Genomic DNA, 14,288 nt, shown 5'->3' with positions numbered 1-14,288 from the left:
TATTTTTCTCTATTTTTCTTTTTTTTGGGGGTGGGGGGGTGGTGGCATATTTGTTTAGGAGAATTTCTGATGCAGATTATGATTATGAAAACACGTTATGAAACAGAAACAGACTATGAAACATAATCATATTTTGGGTGATATAAAACCTTTTTCCAACCTATTTTCCATTTCACATTTATAGAGTTGTGGAAATTACAGTTACTTTCTGATGATTATTACTTTAAAAAAAGAGGAAAAGCCAAAAAATGGTGGCAAACTGGGTAAATAAAAGAACAAATTTCATATTTGTTTAGGATATCTGGTGACAAATTCATTTTCAAAATGCCTGATTAACTTGTTACACGACAGAAACTAAAAAAAATTAAATGAATGAAGCGTAAAGATGTCAAAGCGTGACAAATACCAGCCCAGCTATTTTTAGCTATCAATTCTGTCTCCACTTACAGTTGTAACTAGTTTTTTTGAATAATCACTGCCTGATCAGAAAATTGCTGAAAAGTATCTAAAAATCAAGGATGTCAGAATATAAAATCAATCGGGCAAATTAATAGTTAAATCTGGTGGCTACAAATATTAGTGGATACCGAAACACAAGGCAGTGATATCTTCACAAGTGTAGGTGATAATCTTCTTGAATTTTATCCTTGAAAATTGATACATTTGGAATGTTCAGCTCGTTTTAGAGATATTCCTTTCCTCCAGAGATGAAAGATTAAACCTTTTTACTATTTTTTGTATAAACAACAAAATCTTTTGGTTTCCTCTCTGGATAAAAAAGATTGAAAACTTTATACAGAATTGCATTTTCGGTTCAATAACCCCCCCTCCTTGCATCATTTACTTTCGTGTTGCCAAAATATCAGCAAAGAGAATTTTTAAGAATATCAAATTTCTTGCGAGTCATTTGTAAAAAAAACTGATTTAGTTTTACTAAAAGTTGGTGTTATGTACGGAAATTTTTGACCTGATTTGCAACATAAAATATTAAAGCTACCTTTATTCAGAACAAACCAAGAAAACTACGTCTAAAGTTGAAAAAAAAATAAAATTGCTGCTAGACCCAGAAGATGGCTTAGCCAAATATGTCAAATTTAAATAGCTGATTTGCAGTAAAAAAAATCAAAGGTCCATCCTTGTTTAAATGAAAAAGATATCAAATCAATAAAAATATATATTAATACAACTACTACAAAATCAATGTTGGGTTGTTAAATGTAAAAAAAAGTACTGTATAAGGTTTGCAAAAATAAACTAAAAATTTTTGAAACATTTGTTTGAAAAAGACACAAAAACAAGAGAGTGAGAAAAAAGCACCTCTTTTATGATTCATTATTTAAATTACAGTACAAAATTTGAACTAACTGACCACTGAAATGTCTTGTAAAAAGTTACAAACAGTGACAAGTATTTCTTCCTGATCAGCTGATCAGTGTTATCAGCTAGCAAAAACCTACAATTTGAAAATAACCACAGCTAAGACACTCCTTGCCCTGCCCCAATCACCCCACCACCTCCTCAACCCCATCTCCAACCCCCAAATAACAAACCCCTTACCCTCAAAATTACAGTTTGTCTGCCTTAGAAATGTTGCATGCCTCAGTAATTTATTTTGGTTTCTTCTGAAAAGTGCTGTCTTCAAAATCTTACAAATCTACTGCTGAAGACATAACATGCAAAAGGCAAGCAATTAGCATTTCAAGTGTTCTAGTGCATTTACATCTAGGCAAAGCAATCCTGTTTACTAAACTAACTTTTTCAAGTACTGTATATTGCTGAATCTTGCGTAAAATGAGCCACAGGTGTACTCTCCATAGGAGTGTCGGTTCAATTCATCCATGGAGGAATGCATGGAAAGCAAAAAACAGGAAGTTTTAAGCGACCTAAATTGTGTATAATATTTGTGACAAGGGTTCATTCCCTGTTTATGTATGCTTATGATATCTCAAAGTTATCAATTGGCCTCACTCTGTAACTTGATGGCGCTATGCCACTTTTAAGGAAGTATACTAAGTTTGGTTCTGTACTTTGAGTTAATGGTAAACTTAAATACTCATTTTCCAAGGTAACTGATATTTGATTATCAATCAAATGGTCTTAAATCTCTGGGTCTTAAATCTCTTAAATCAAAAGGTCTTAAATCTCTGATCTGTTGAAAATAATTGAGGAAGATCAGCTCTCTTTCATCTAAACTTAATCTCTATATAACTATTTCAATTGAGTAAAATGAGTTAAAATGATTTAAAATTTTCTTTTTTCCTTTTTTCCTCTTCATGTAAGGAAAGGTGATACTCAACAAGAATAATATATATAAGACATAATTATTTTGGTGAATTCTTTTGCCAGAAATGGTAAACATCTTAATGCCATAGTTAAACTTAGAAATCCAATTTAGAAAGCTTTTACGAGGAAAGACTAAGAAACTAAAGTAAAAGTGGGCTGCAGTAGACATTTAAAAGAACAAAACATGCAACAATATTATATAACAATAGACTATCAAAACAATAGACTACAAAAAACAATAGACTACAAAAAAAACAATAGACTACCAAGACAATAATAATAAGAAGTGTTATACCTTATCAAGACAGAAACTAAAGAACTCTGGGTAAGGAGGGAAGCTAATATCAACCATTCCTGTTACATGGAAAGATGTTGCATTTATTTGTTAGGAGCATCATTATGGATGGACTATATAAAATTGCATAACCTTTATCTGAAAACCACAAAAGACAAAACAAAACCGCAAATTGAAAAACTTGCAAAGAACGAATGATTGAATGAGAAGATGCGACCTAGTCTTCCCCCCCTTGGTCTTCAGAATGTACACCGGATTAGACGATTTAACAAAATCTATGATACTTCTGCCTAATCATGCTACTAAGAATTGTTTAATTATGATTATCAAACTTTTCAACAACTTGAATTGTTCTCCTCCGATACAGCGAATTTTTCCCAAATTGGATCCATATCGAATTCCTGGGAATGATTATTTAGAACATGCCCATGATCAGCTTGATAGGCTACCATTTAGAAACTGTACTTTTTGCAGAGCCTTAGAAACTGTACTTTTTGCAGAGCCTAAGCTTATTTTGTTTTGCAGACACATGAGTACTAAACATTTCATGCCCTGAGCATAGACTGCTTAATTGTTAGTCAAAACTTCATCTGTTTGAATTTTTTTTTAACAATATCTGTAATGCAGGACCTAGTTATAACATACAATACTTTCACAAGTTTGTACTTTTTACTCTAATTTTACACCCAACTCTCCTCTCATATTAACTTATTAATGCATAAAGAAAAAGAAATCTTAAACATAACAACATGTTTGGATCCCAGCTACAACTAAAACTTAGCTGTTGACACTTTTGCTTCAAAACTGATAGTAACACCCTATTTTTTATCAATCTTAATATAAATATTATTTCTCCAATACTTGGATAAAATTTAAACACTGCTTAAGTCATACCTCGTGCCTGGTGCTTAGCCCTTGCTTCTTGAATACAGTTTTTATTTAATTACAAAATCAACCTTTGCTAGCACCAATTTTTTTCCTACCGAGGTATTTACATCAAAAGACACAGCCATATCTACGCTCCAAACCATTATGAATAATACTCCAAAATGTTCTACTAGTTGTTTGCTTTTCTTTTTACTTTTCTCAGCTTATTATTATTATTTTTTACAGAACTTCCAGAAATCAAAACAGGCAGTTTAGCTTTTCTTTACCCATACCATGTTGTTTAAATATAATCTCACAGCATGTATCCCCAAACAAATCCGTTCTTAATTTATCCATGCAAAGAAAATTGTCTAAAACAAAGTTTGTTGTTTATTGATGTAAGGCATGAGTGGTTCTACTGGAACAACCAGACTCGCAGTAGTATGAGTTCCAACACAGGATGAGTACCAGTACAGGTAGTTTATCCCTGGGTAACACTATGTAAACGAATACAAAGACTATAAGCACTCTGATATGAGTTCCAACACAGGATGAGTACCAGTGCAGCAGGTATATCCCTGGGTAAGACTATGTAAACCAATACAAAGACTCTAAGCACTCTGGTATGAGTTCAAACACAGCATCAGTACAGGTGGTAGGTAAGACTTTGTTAACGAATACAAAGCACTCTGGTATGAGTAGGCCTATGTAATGCACTGTTTCAAACTACCTTGAGTAAGTGTAGGAGTATCAAAGACATCAAAATCCTCCCCACCCTGTAGCAAATACCACCTGAGTCCACTGTCTTTGGCCAAAGACAGGGGGATTGAATATCTGGTTGGTAATGTAAGCTGAACTTTCCTCTGTACAAATTCATGAATAAACACACAGTGTATTATTACAGTAGTCAAGCCAAATTTGTCTTCACACAGGTCGTGTCAGCCATTAGGGAACTTGTGTTTACAATCATACCTTAGCTGGTGGATGAATTAAGTGCGCCCAAGGATGAATCCTAATGGCAGTACTTGGGGTAGTTTATGCTGTCAAGTAACAAATTATTAATGTCCAAGTGTATTTGCATAGGACTGTTTTTTCCTATAGGCTAGGCTTGGCCATCATGGAGGGCCAGTAAGAGTACAGGCAACTATGCTTAAGATACCAACACATACTCATTCTATCTAAGTCTGGAAACTTCAAACTTCAAACACCCCACACGGACCACAGAGTCAAACAAGATGTTTTGGCCCATAAATCACATGGTCTCAGACCATAGCACAACCCCTAAAGTCCAGCCCCTTTTTTTTTGTTTTCTTGTAACCAATTCCCTTCTTCATGATTATCATAATTTACTGTTACTTTCTCATCTTAGATTTGATGTTTCCCTCACTTCTATCCATTTTAAAGCTTAATGCCTCTCTTCATCTCTTGTACCATGATTGCCACTTTCTTCTTTGGTTTTTGTCTCTTCTTCGACGGCGTACATCTACAACATCAGGCCAGGCCAGTGACCGGATGACCCTCGGGAACCGCCTCTTCTTCCCCCCCGTCTAGTTCCGTCGACGCTCCGTTGCTTGCTTCTTCTACGACCACGGCAACCTCTTCTCCGTCAGGCATATTTTCCTCAATCTTCTCTTTGTGTTCCTCTCTGCCCTCTGCCGCTCTGTGTTCATCGACCTTTGTGCGGAGAGAACGATAAAAGTGGCAGATTGATCACTCCACAGTGTAATGAAAAAAGTCTAATTCAAAATGCGACAGCTTTTACAGTATCTTCTTCCTCAACTCATAGCTCCAGGAGCAGAAAATCTACAGGCTTTGGAAAACATGAGCATCCTTGCATCATTTATTCGTGGCAGGCGCGTAGCCAAGGGAGGAGCAAAGGGGGCAGAAGCCCCCCCCCCCCCTTGAGCATATTTTCTTGTATGTTTTTATGATATCGCTAGTAATTTCAAAGTTAGATGCAACTTACAAGGCCTGAGAAGTGCAATTTCCAGCGATCTGGGAGGCATTTTCAGCCAAAATATTCTTGTACGCTTACGGCCAACTCATGGTGGCACTACACTTAGATAGTTTTCAAAGCAGAATCTACAGCTCTGATAGTTCGCCCCTCCCTTGGCAAATTCCTGGCTATGCGCCTGATTTGTGGCTATGTTTATAGCAATACTGACAAATTCTGAAGTATTGTGACTGATTAGTGAGTGGATCTGTCATGTGGTAACCACATTCCTAAATATTACAGACTCTTTGCTAGCATGAGCCCAAACTACGTACCTGTTCTTCCACCTGTCCGTTTGTGTTTACTACAACATCTCCTTGGTTGGGTATCTCGTTGATAACGTCCATCTGCCCACCTTCGTGAACCGGTGGTCCGTTAGGAAGATCATCTGTGGGACTCTGTGAAGACACAAACCGACTGACTCGATAAAAAAGGTTGAAAAGTAAAGGTTTTATTTCGGCAAGAAAAGAGTAATTTACCGAAGGATGGCAAGATTTACAGCAAAACCAAAGAGAGGTGATTTTTTTTAAGTGAGAACATATTTCTGTATTCTCATTTTGTTGGAAATAGCAGAAATGATGGATGATATTCCAATAATGTCCAACCATATTAAAGGACCTTGGTGGATCTTGTAATTTGGCAAGAAATCTGCTGGAAGGTCAAGAATAGGGTCAGTCATGCTCAGTTGCAACAATTCTTCTACAATCATTCTGAAAGGCAAAGTTTCTTCTCAATTTTCTTCTCAATGACACAGTCTTGTTCCTCAGTTTACATTGCTAGGGGTGCAGTTTCTATTTCTCTGAAAAAGGTCAGATTCAACAGGGGAAATATTTTTCAAAAGTTTCAGCGATTATGAAAGATGCTATAGAATGAAAATGACCCTGATAACATGTAGATTCATTTCATGCATATCTGGTAAACAGCAGAGTTAATTATGTTACCATGACAAGTGAGCTTAAAAATTGTCTGTCTTCATTTGTTATTCTTTATAATTATTTTATCTACTGAGGAAAATAAAAGTGATGGAACCTTGATAACTACAAAAAAAAAGCATATTAAAAAATGTATTACACTATAGGTTAAATCAGCAACGATATTATGTTACGAGGAGAGTAAAGGAGGTACAATCTGCTGTCATGACAACACAGATCAACTGCCTGGAGTAAAAAAATACATAAACTGGTAAAAAGCTTACATCCTAACAAACCATGTCTAGAAGTTAGAATCATAGAAATTGAAATTCAGTCTGCAACATACAGTGTTTCTATTCCAACTTAATGTAACATTGCCTGCCTCTGGATTAAACAACCCTTTAATGACAGATCTCACATATTGCTGTACCTTACTTTCTTATCAAACACTTATCTTACAAACACTTATCTTATCAAACACTTATTTCTTATTCAACCAAGATTAATGTATGTCGTCCAGTCACAGAGTTGATTGACAATTGACAATTCTCAAAATCATGGACGTTATATATGTATGTAAGAGACTGACTTCGGTCAGCTTGCGGCTTTGATAAGCCAATGATGGCTTCTTCGCTAGTTCCTGCTTGCAGGAGGATCTAAATTACATACATACATACATACATACATACACACATACAACACTGAACATTTCTTGGGGGGATATTTATTGGATTATTCTGATAATTATTGGATTTCTTACCAAGATACTTCTATCTTTCCACTGTCGTCTGAGCTGTTTGATGACATCAAACTGTGACTCGGTGAAAGCTCCGACACCTCTGTGAGATTTGAGAGGGTTGGCTTTAGGCTGTATCAGTCTGGCCAGGCCAACGGGTCTCTGCAGTTCTTGTCTTCTTTTTTCTTCATCTTTCTTTTTCTGCTCTGCTGCCATCAGTTTTTCAATGGCCTCCTGCAAAACCATCGATAGAATTTGTGACTTGTTAAATGTCCATAGGAGTGAGAAAAAAAATCTCAAAACTGAACTGGGTTTAATATTTTACCGTGGACTCGTTTCCCCACTCTGTTCACTGCACACTTACACTGCTGTATCTTAAGCCATCTGGTTAAACCTTCTAGAACTGACCGCTCCCTAGTGACCGGCCATGTTTCTTTCTCCTTTCAGAGAGAAGATTTAAGTGAATTCGTAATGATTTCAGGCCATTCACACTTTATGTCATGGAATGCGTTAGTGTCATAGACCCAAAATGTCCAACAGTGATAAGATAAAAATTAAAAAAAAAAGGTTTTATACAAATTAATATGAGAGAGAGGGAATGGGAGATGGGTCCATCCCAAAAGTAAACATTAGTTCCTGGTACGGTACTGCAGATGTATTGTGAATGTGCAGAGGCAGGTAAGTAAGAAGAAAAAATCCATAGATATGTTTGTGAAGGGATATTTGCAAGGAAGTGTGTTCTATGCTTCATAGATGAGCACTAATTTCCATACCACTGAATTCCCCAAATTTATGCCAAACTGTGGTAATAAATTATTCAACTTTAATACCTATGATTTCCCATCAGCAGCTTTTATTATCTCAAGGGAAAGGCAAGAGGGAGATGGGGGATAGGTAAAGAACATAAAAGGAATTAAATAGTTTCTAGCATGCTAGAGTGAGATATACTGCAACTGTGTGAAGACAACTCAAAGAGGAAATATTCAATAGCCGGTCATGCAGATCTCAACTGGAGATTTTATTATCTCGAGAAGGGACAAGAAAGATGGGGGATAGGTAAAGGACATGAAAGGAACTAAATACTGTCTAGCATGGTAGAGTGAGATATACTGCAACTGTGAGAAGACAAGTCACAGAGGTGTAATGAATATTCATTAGCCAGTCATGCAAATCTCACCTGGAGATTTTATTATCTTGAGGGAAAGGCAAGAGGAAGATGGGGGGATAGGTAAAAGACATAAAAGCTGAACTGAATACTGTCTAGCATGGTAGAGTGAGATATACTACAGCTGTCTGAAGACAAGTCACAGAGGTGTCATGAATCAATAGCCGTTCATGCAAATCTCACCTGGAGTTGTTCGTCAGCAGATTTCCTGTCTCTCTCCAGTATCTCCAGTCTTTCCCTCTCTCTCTCCAGTAATCTCTGCTGCTCCAGTCTTTCTGTCTGGAGTTCTTCGCTGACCTGTTCTAAATGCTGCCTCTTCTCTTGCTCCTCCTGCAACATTCTCTCCTGCTCCTCTTTCAACTTCTCCAGTTCCTCTCGTTTCTCGGTTTCTTCATCGAGAAGTCTGGAAAGAGATGGAAAAAAAATATCCAAACACTGATGAAAAAGGTACTCTTAATTTGCTGCAATGAAAACACCAACAGCTAATTACCCACAAAGTTTACATCTCTGAAACGTGATTCATCGTTTTACTCCCTCGGGCAGGGAGGACAGAGAAACCGTTCAACATCGACACTAACGGTCCCCGAGAAGGGACGGCATTTCAATTACATTACGTTTAAAAAACCATGATCGTTTTCCAAAGTTATATTTAATAAGAAATCCTGACAGTTCATGTCAATGATTTTAATTATTTAAATGACTGGTTCAAATCCAGTTCTGATAAAAAAAATTCTTGGCAATCTTCCATTTTCTTTTGCAATCTCTCACTCATGTTTCTTTACGCAAATTTTACTTCGCTTTAACTATTTAATTTGATATTTTAGTAAACCACACATTCAAACCCTGATTTTTTTCTACTTTCTTGTTTATTAATACAATATTTTCAGTTTCCGTACATAATTCAGTGACAGTTGCCAGACTAACATCTCCTTAATACTTTGTTCAATCTATGACAGAGAAAATGAAAATTAGATCAGAAAGCAGCTCTTCCTTATCATAACAGGGAAAGAGACAAGACATTGTATATTTTTTCAATTTTTTTATGCTTTTAAAAATTTAATCTAAATCGAAAGCAAACATTTTCAGTAGAATCAAACAAAGGAAAGAATGGTTTCCAAAAATAGAGGAAATCATGTTTAACGAAAACCACGTTTCCTTGTACAAGTCGCCGTCTGCATGTTATGGAGAGATTCCAAAAGTCAAGACTGAATTAAATTTGACCTTCTAAAAACAACACAAACTCAATGAATTTCCCACAGTTGTACACTTATATGTTAATAATCTTACTTTGTTGTAAATCTTAAAATGCTGCCTTTTGCATTGTTTCTAGGTCAACATATTTTAAAATTCAGTTCCTAAACTTTGCTAGTTTTATTTCAACAAGATTAAGACAACAATGACATTTTGATATATTTTTGCAGATTTATGGGGAAAAAATATCTAGATGTGCTTCAAAGGTATGTCAAATGGAATCATTATTAAAAGATATTCAGTATTGACCCTGAATTTTACTAAAACTAAAACTTGCTACAAGGTCTTCAGAAGTACTGTACTCTCCTGGAGGTGTTGTTCCTCCGTGGCTATTTATTCCCGGCCGTTGAGAAACACTTAAACGGACGATTAAATATCTTGGTGTGGGTAAAAACATTTGCTTGTTGAAATTTGAGCACGAGTGACCAATTATATGAATTTCTAGCATATTTTTGGGTAACACTGAAGACCTTTTAAGTACTTTAAATCATTCAAAATCTGGGAGGGTTACCTCCATAGTCTTAATACCTGTTATCTCATTTTGATTAATTAATACTTTTAAGGGTTTTGGTAAAATCGTCAAAAATTGGCAAAAAGGACTAAAATAACGACTTCGATAACTACGATTGACCCTCTTTCTCTTTCTGCCCCCCATCCCCCCCCCCCCATTCCGGGCATCAATCTGGTCATTTTTGACAATGCACGACTAGATCTGCAAATCATCACCGCTCAAGTACGTCTCTCCTTCTAAACAGTTTTGAGCATTTCAAGTGTAAGTTTTACAGCTTTCAGTTTTAAAATCTAAAAATATGTTTGAACAAACAAAGGAATGGCAAAATAGAACTATGTAAAGGGTTATGAGTTTAAGCTGACATTGTTAACACTACTGTTTTTAATGGGTACAGGCTTATGAGACCTTAATAATTTAATAACAAAAAATGTTATTAGCATGATTTTCTGAATGACTAAAAGGTTACCTAAGGGTATGTGAAAGAGAAACTTATAGCCATGTAATTACGGTCATGTCCATTGCTATCTAATTAATTATTTGTTTTTTCTAAAGCATGCTTTTCCCACGTCTTTGGTTTAAGCATTACAGAACTTGTGATCGAGTTGACCTTTCCATTACTGAGCAGATCCACTGCCGATGGTCTACTTCCGTCGAGATCTACTATTCCCTACTGCTATCTACTATCAATCTGTTCAGATATACTGGCCGCCGCCCCTCACACAATGAATTAAAATGGGTACACAAACGTTTTGTTTGCATCGAGTACCAGATTAAGTTACCGCATTCCTACCCGTGTGGTCACGGAGTACTCACCTAGCTTGGAGTCCTCTTACAATCTCTTCGTCCCGTTTGGCTTGTTTCTCCTCCTCTAGGAGTCCTTCCAGGGCGGTCAATGACTCCTCAAGTTCCTCCTGTCGGGCCAGGTTTGCTTCTTTCAGAGCGGCCTCTATAGCTGCTTTCTTCTCTGCGTCCTGTAAGGCCTGAAAATCAAAAGAAATATAAACTCTTACGTGTCTACTCCTGTCACCCAAATGAAAAATTGTTGTCCTAGCTTAACAGAACAAACCGTCCTCCAACCTGTTCTGATGACTCAAATGAATCAAGTAGATTACTTGTGTCAACCAATCTGTAAATTAGTAAATGTGGCAGAAAAGGCTCTAGTCGAACTCACAAGCGGCTGAAATCGCAAAACTTCATAATTCTACCGACCACCGAATGCTGCCAGGTAATGCAAATTGAATGAATGGTACATTTATCAATGCGTGTTCGGTTGAAGAGGTACGATCAGAAAATTAAAATTTTTAAACTTGAACCAGGTTACGAATTTATCACCTTCAGCCCCAGTGGTTCGGCAGAGTATTATTAGGTCCAGGTTTATTTATCTACTAAGAATCCTTTGTAGACTAGGCTGTTGCTAACAGTTGTGTTGGAAGTCACAGATTTTCTTAAGATGTAAAAACTTCCAAACTTCATTTTCAGGTTCACAGAGATAATGTTAGAAATATCCAAATATAACACTAAAACCAAGTTCAGTTGTTAGAAATATCATGAGGATTTTGCTGCATATTACAACATAACTTGGTAAAACCTCAAATGGTATCTTTTCATGGACAACCTAACATCACTTCCCCTTACTGAATTATTTATTTATCTAAAGTACTGTTCACACGTTATCCAGGTTACCTCACAGTCTGGTCATAACATGAAATGCAAGGTTAATTGTGATTTGATTCTGCTTTATATGCCGACGTACCATGGCCATAGAAGGGCCAAGCTGGCTTAGCCAGCTGTCAAAAGAACACTTCTATGATATACAGGTTGAAACAGATGGCCACTGCTACTCAAGTTCAGGTTCCACTGATTATTAAAGCTCTTATTAATGGCTTCTAGTTGTTAGTAACCACAAACTTGGGTGTTTACAACAATTAGATCCACACCTGTAGTTAGCTAAATCTTTAAATACCCAAGTGAACCAGCATTCCAACGATAAAAGATTCCCGGGGTTACTCTGTATTAACCCAGCCTCCGATAATGTGAGAATCACCTACTAGTCAGTCCTCAATGTCTGGAAGTTACTTGCATGGCCAATTTGATAAGTTCTAACAAATTTTTGCACCCCCCCAAAAAAGGGGTGGGGATAAAAATTAAAAAAAAAAATGCCCAAACGCAAATTATTACAAATGCAAGAATTGCTTCTTCTGTTTTATCCTAATAGTCGTTTTTTTAGTTTTAAACAGGATCACTGAAAATGTTCACAAATAGAGCCTCCTAATTTGATTGCATCACACACCCACGTACGCACTACATTTTGTCCGGTTCGTTCTACTCACTGCTTGAAGTTCCGCAAACTCTTTCAACATCCTCTCCTTCTCCTCCTCTTCTAATTTCCTCCTGGCCTGCTCCTCCAGTTCTTTCTGTTCTCTCTTCTCTGCTTCCTCTTTGGCCATCCTCAGGGCATCATCATGAGCCTTGATCAACCAAGGATGAAAAGTGTAAAGCAATTAGTCCAAGCGAACAAATAATTGACATGGGGGGGGGAAGACAAGGAGAGAGACAAATCTAAACAGTCTAGAGTTCACTCAATCAAACTTAATTTGTTAGTCTTCAGCACAAGGTGAAGTACATGAGTCATATGCTCTTGTCATACTTGCTATACTGTTGGGACATCTTGTGCTTTATTATTCTTTTGTAGAGCCACGTCACAGGTTCAAGGTCGTATATATCTACTTGTAAATCCATTCATCCAAACAAAGTTAAAGCATCTTTTTAACTTTGGGGAGGGGGAGGGGGTGGGGTGGAGGGTTGGTGGGAGGTGACATTGATAAAAGGAGCAGAACATGATAGCAACCATAATCATAAGTCTAAAACCCAAAATCAAAATTATTTATATATTCAGTTTGTACATCCCAAATAAATACAGAGTAGACCACAGATGGACAAGAGTTAAAGTGTTGCATGACCGACAGTCTAATCCAGCTTAAAGTCATAATCACATTCCAAACTTACTTAAACCACCTTCATGCCCCTAACCTCCCCCCTCCCTCCCTCCCCCTCCCCCCTCCTTACACCGGCACTATCAGCAAACCTTGCTCCTTCCCTGCAAGTCTTTTTAGGACTACTGCATTATTTCAGATATAATGAGTTTCTATCTGTTTATCATTTTATGAAGAAGAGAACTGTCAAAATGTCCCTCTCCTTTCCAATTAATTTGCGATTATCAGTTTAAAAACCTTCCACGAATAAACTAATCCATTGATGATATAGTCAGCAAAAGATCTTGGAAAGTCTTTTCCAACAGAAGTAGCATGCACTATTTTTTTTCTCTGCAAACCAAATCAAATTTAAAAAATATATGGAGATTATTTTAAAAAGTTACAAAATTGTAAAATTTGATAAATCTGCTATTTTTGACATACAGCCATCAGTTTCTGGATTTCTTTCTGTGCGTGCTCTCGTTGCTGTTTCTCCCGCAGGCGACTCTCCTCCTCCTCGATCTCCTTGGCCTTCCTCAGCTCCGTCTCCTCCTTGGCCTTCTTCTCCGCCTCTTCGTGTGCCTGGAGGAGAGCATTAGAGTGATGAAAAATTAATTCACTACACAGGTTAATTTTCTGCAAAAATTGTTCACTGCACGATTTTATGATTATAGTCTGCATGTACTATAGAACACAGACGGATGAAGACAGACTAAATTGTCAGCAAATGATTTCATTCAATGTCTTTCTTAGAAAGACGGATGAGATGGGTTGAAAGGCAATGATCATGGCCTTTACACGATCAACAGTTTTAGTTCGGACTGCTGGGAAGACACGTTAAAAATTGTTCAAAAATATGAATAGACTTAAAAGAGGGCGAAACTAGAAGCGACATTGTGCAATGCCAGAAAATTTGAAAATGAGGAATAATGGAGACAATTCAAATGTCCTTGGTTTGATGTTGGTGAAGACAATTCAAATGTCTTTGACACTATTTGGATGACTTTACATAAAGTACAACAACATTTGACATGTCCACTACAACATGGAAAACTATATATATATGTATATATATTATACATATATATATATGTATAAATATATCTATATATATATATCTATTTATATCGTTATATAAATGTATATATATATATATATATATATATATAGCAATGTAAAAGCTTGTGTCTTTTCAACCAAACTCTATTGTTCATCCATGCAGGAAACCAGAGAGGGGTTCAAAAAGTGAAAGTTAAATTCCATGATCTAAAAGCGGCTATATATAGAGACTAATTGCCATAACA

General features: G+C 36.5%; 1 protein-coding gene across 1 annotated transcript in view; it reads right to left on the bottom strand.

Annotated features, from left to right (window-relative positions):
• Window positions 1-34: 34 nt before the first annotated feature.
• The window catches only part of LOC139980516 (uncharacterized), a 51,952-nt gene continuing 37,698 nt past the window's right edge, over window positions 35-14,288 (bottom strand). The window contains exons 6-12 of the mRNA XM_071992207.1: window positions 13,429-13,566; window positions 12,343-12,480; window positions 10,826-10,992; window positions 8,434-8,653; window positions 7,110-7,319; window positions 5,714-5,836; window positions 35-5,119 (exon numbers count right to left, since the gene is read on the bottom strand). Of these exons, the coding sequence (XP_071848308.1) occupies window positions 4,937-5,119; window positions 5,714-5,836; window positions 7,110-7,319; window positions 8,434-8,653; window positions 10,826-10,992; window positions 12,343-12,480; window positions 13,429-13,566 (1,179 nt within the window). The 3' untranslated portion in view covers window positions 35-4,936. The remainder of the gene's footprint in view (window positions 5,120-5,713; window positions 5,837-7,109; window positions 7,320-8,433; window positions 8,654-10,825; window positions 10,993-12,342; window positions 12,481-13,428; window positions 13,567-14,288) is intronic.

Source organism: Apostichopus japonicus, chromosome 15 (genome assembly GCF_037975245.1).
Source record: "Apostichopus japonicus isolate 1M-3 chromosome 15, ASM3797524v1, whole genome shotgun sequence".
Classification (NCBI taxonomy): domain Eukaryota; kingdom Metazoa; phylum Echinodermata; class Holothuroidea; order Aspidochirotida; family Stichopodidae; genus Apostichopus; species Apostichopus japonicus.
Note: the sequence above shows the minus strand (reverse complement) of the source record. Positions and strands in the feature narration are given on the sequence as shown.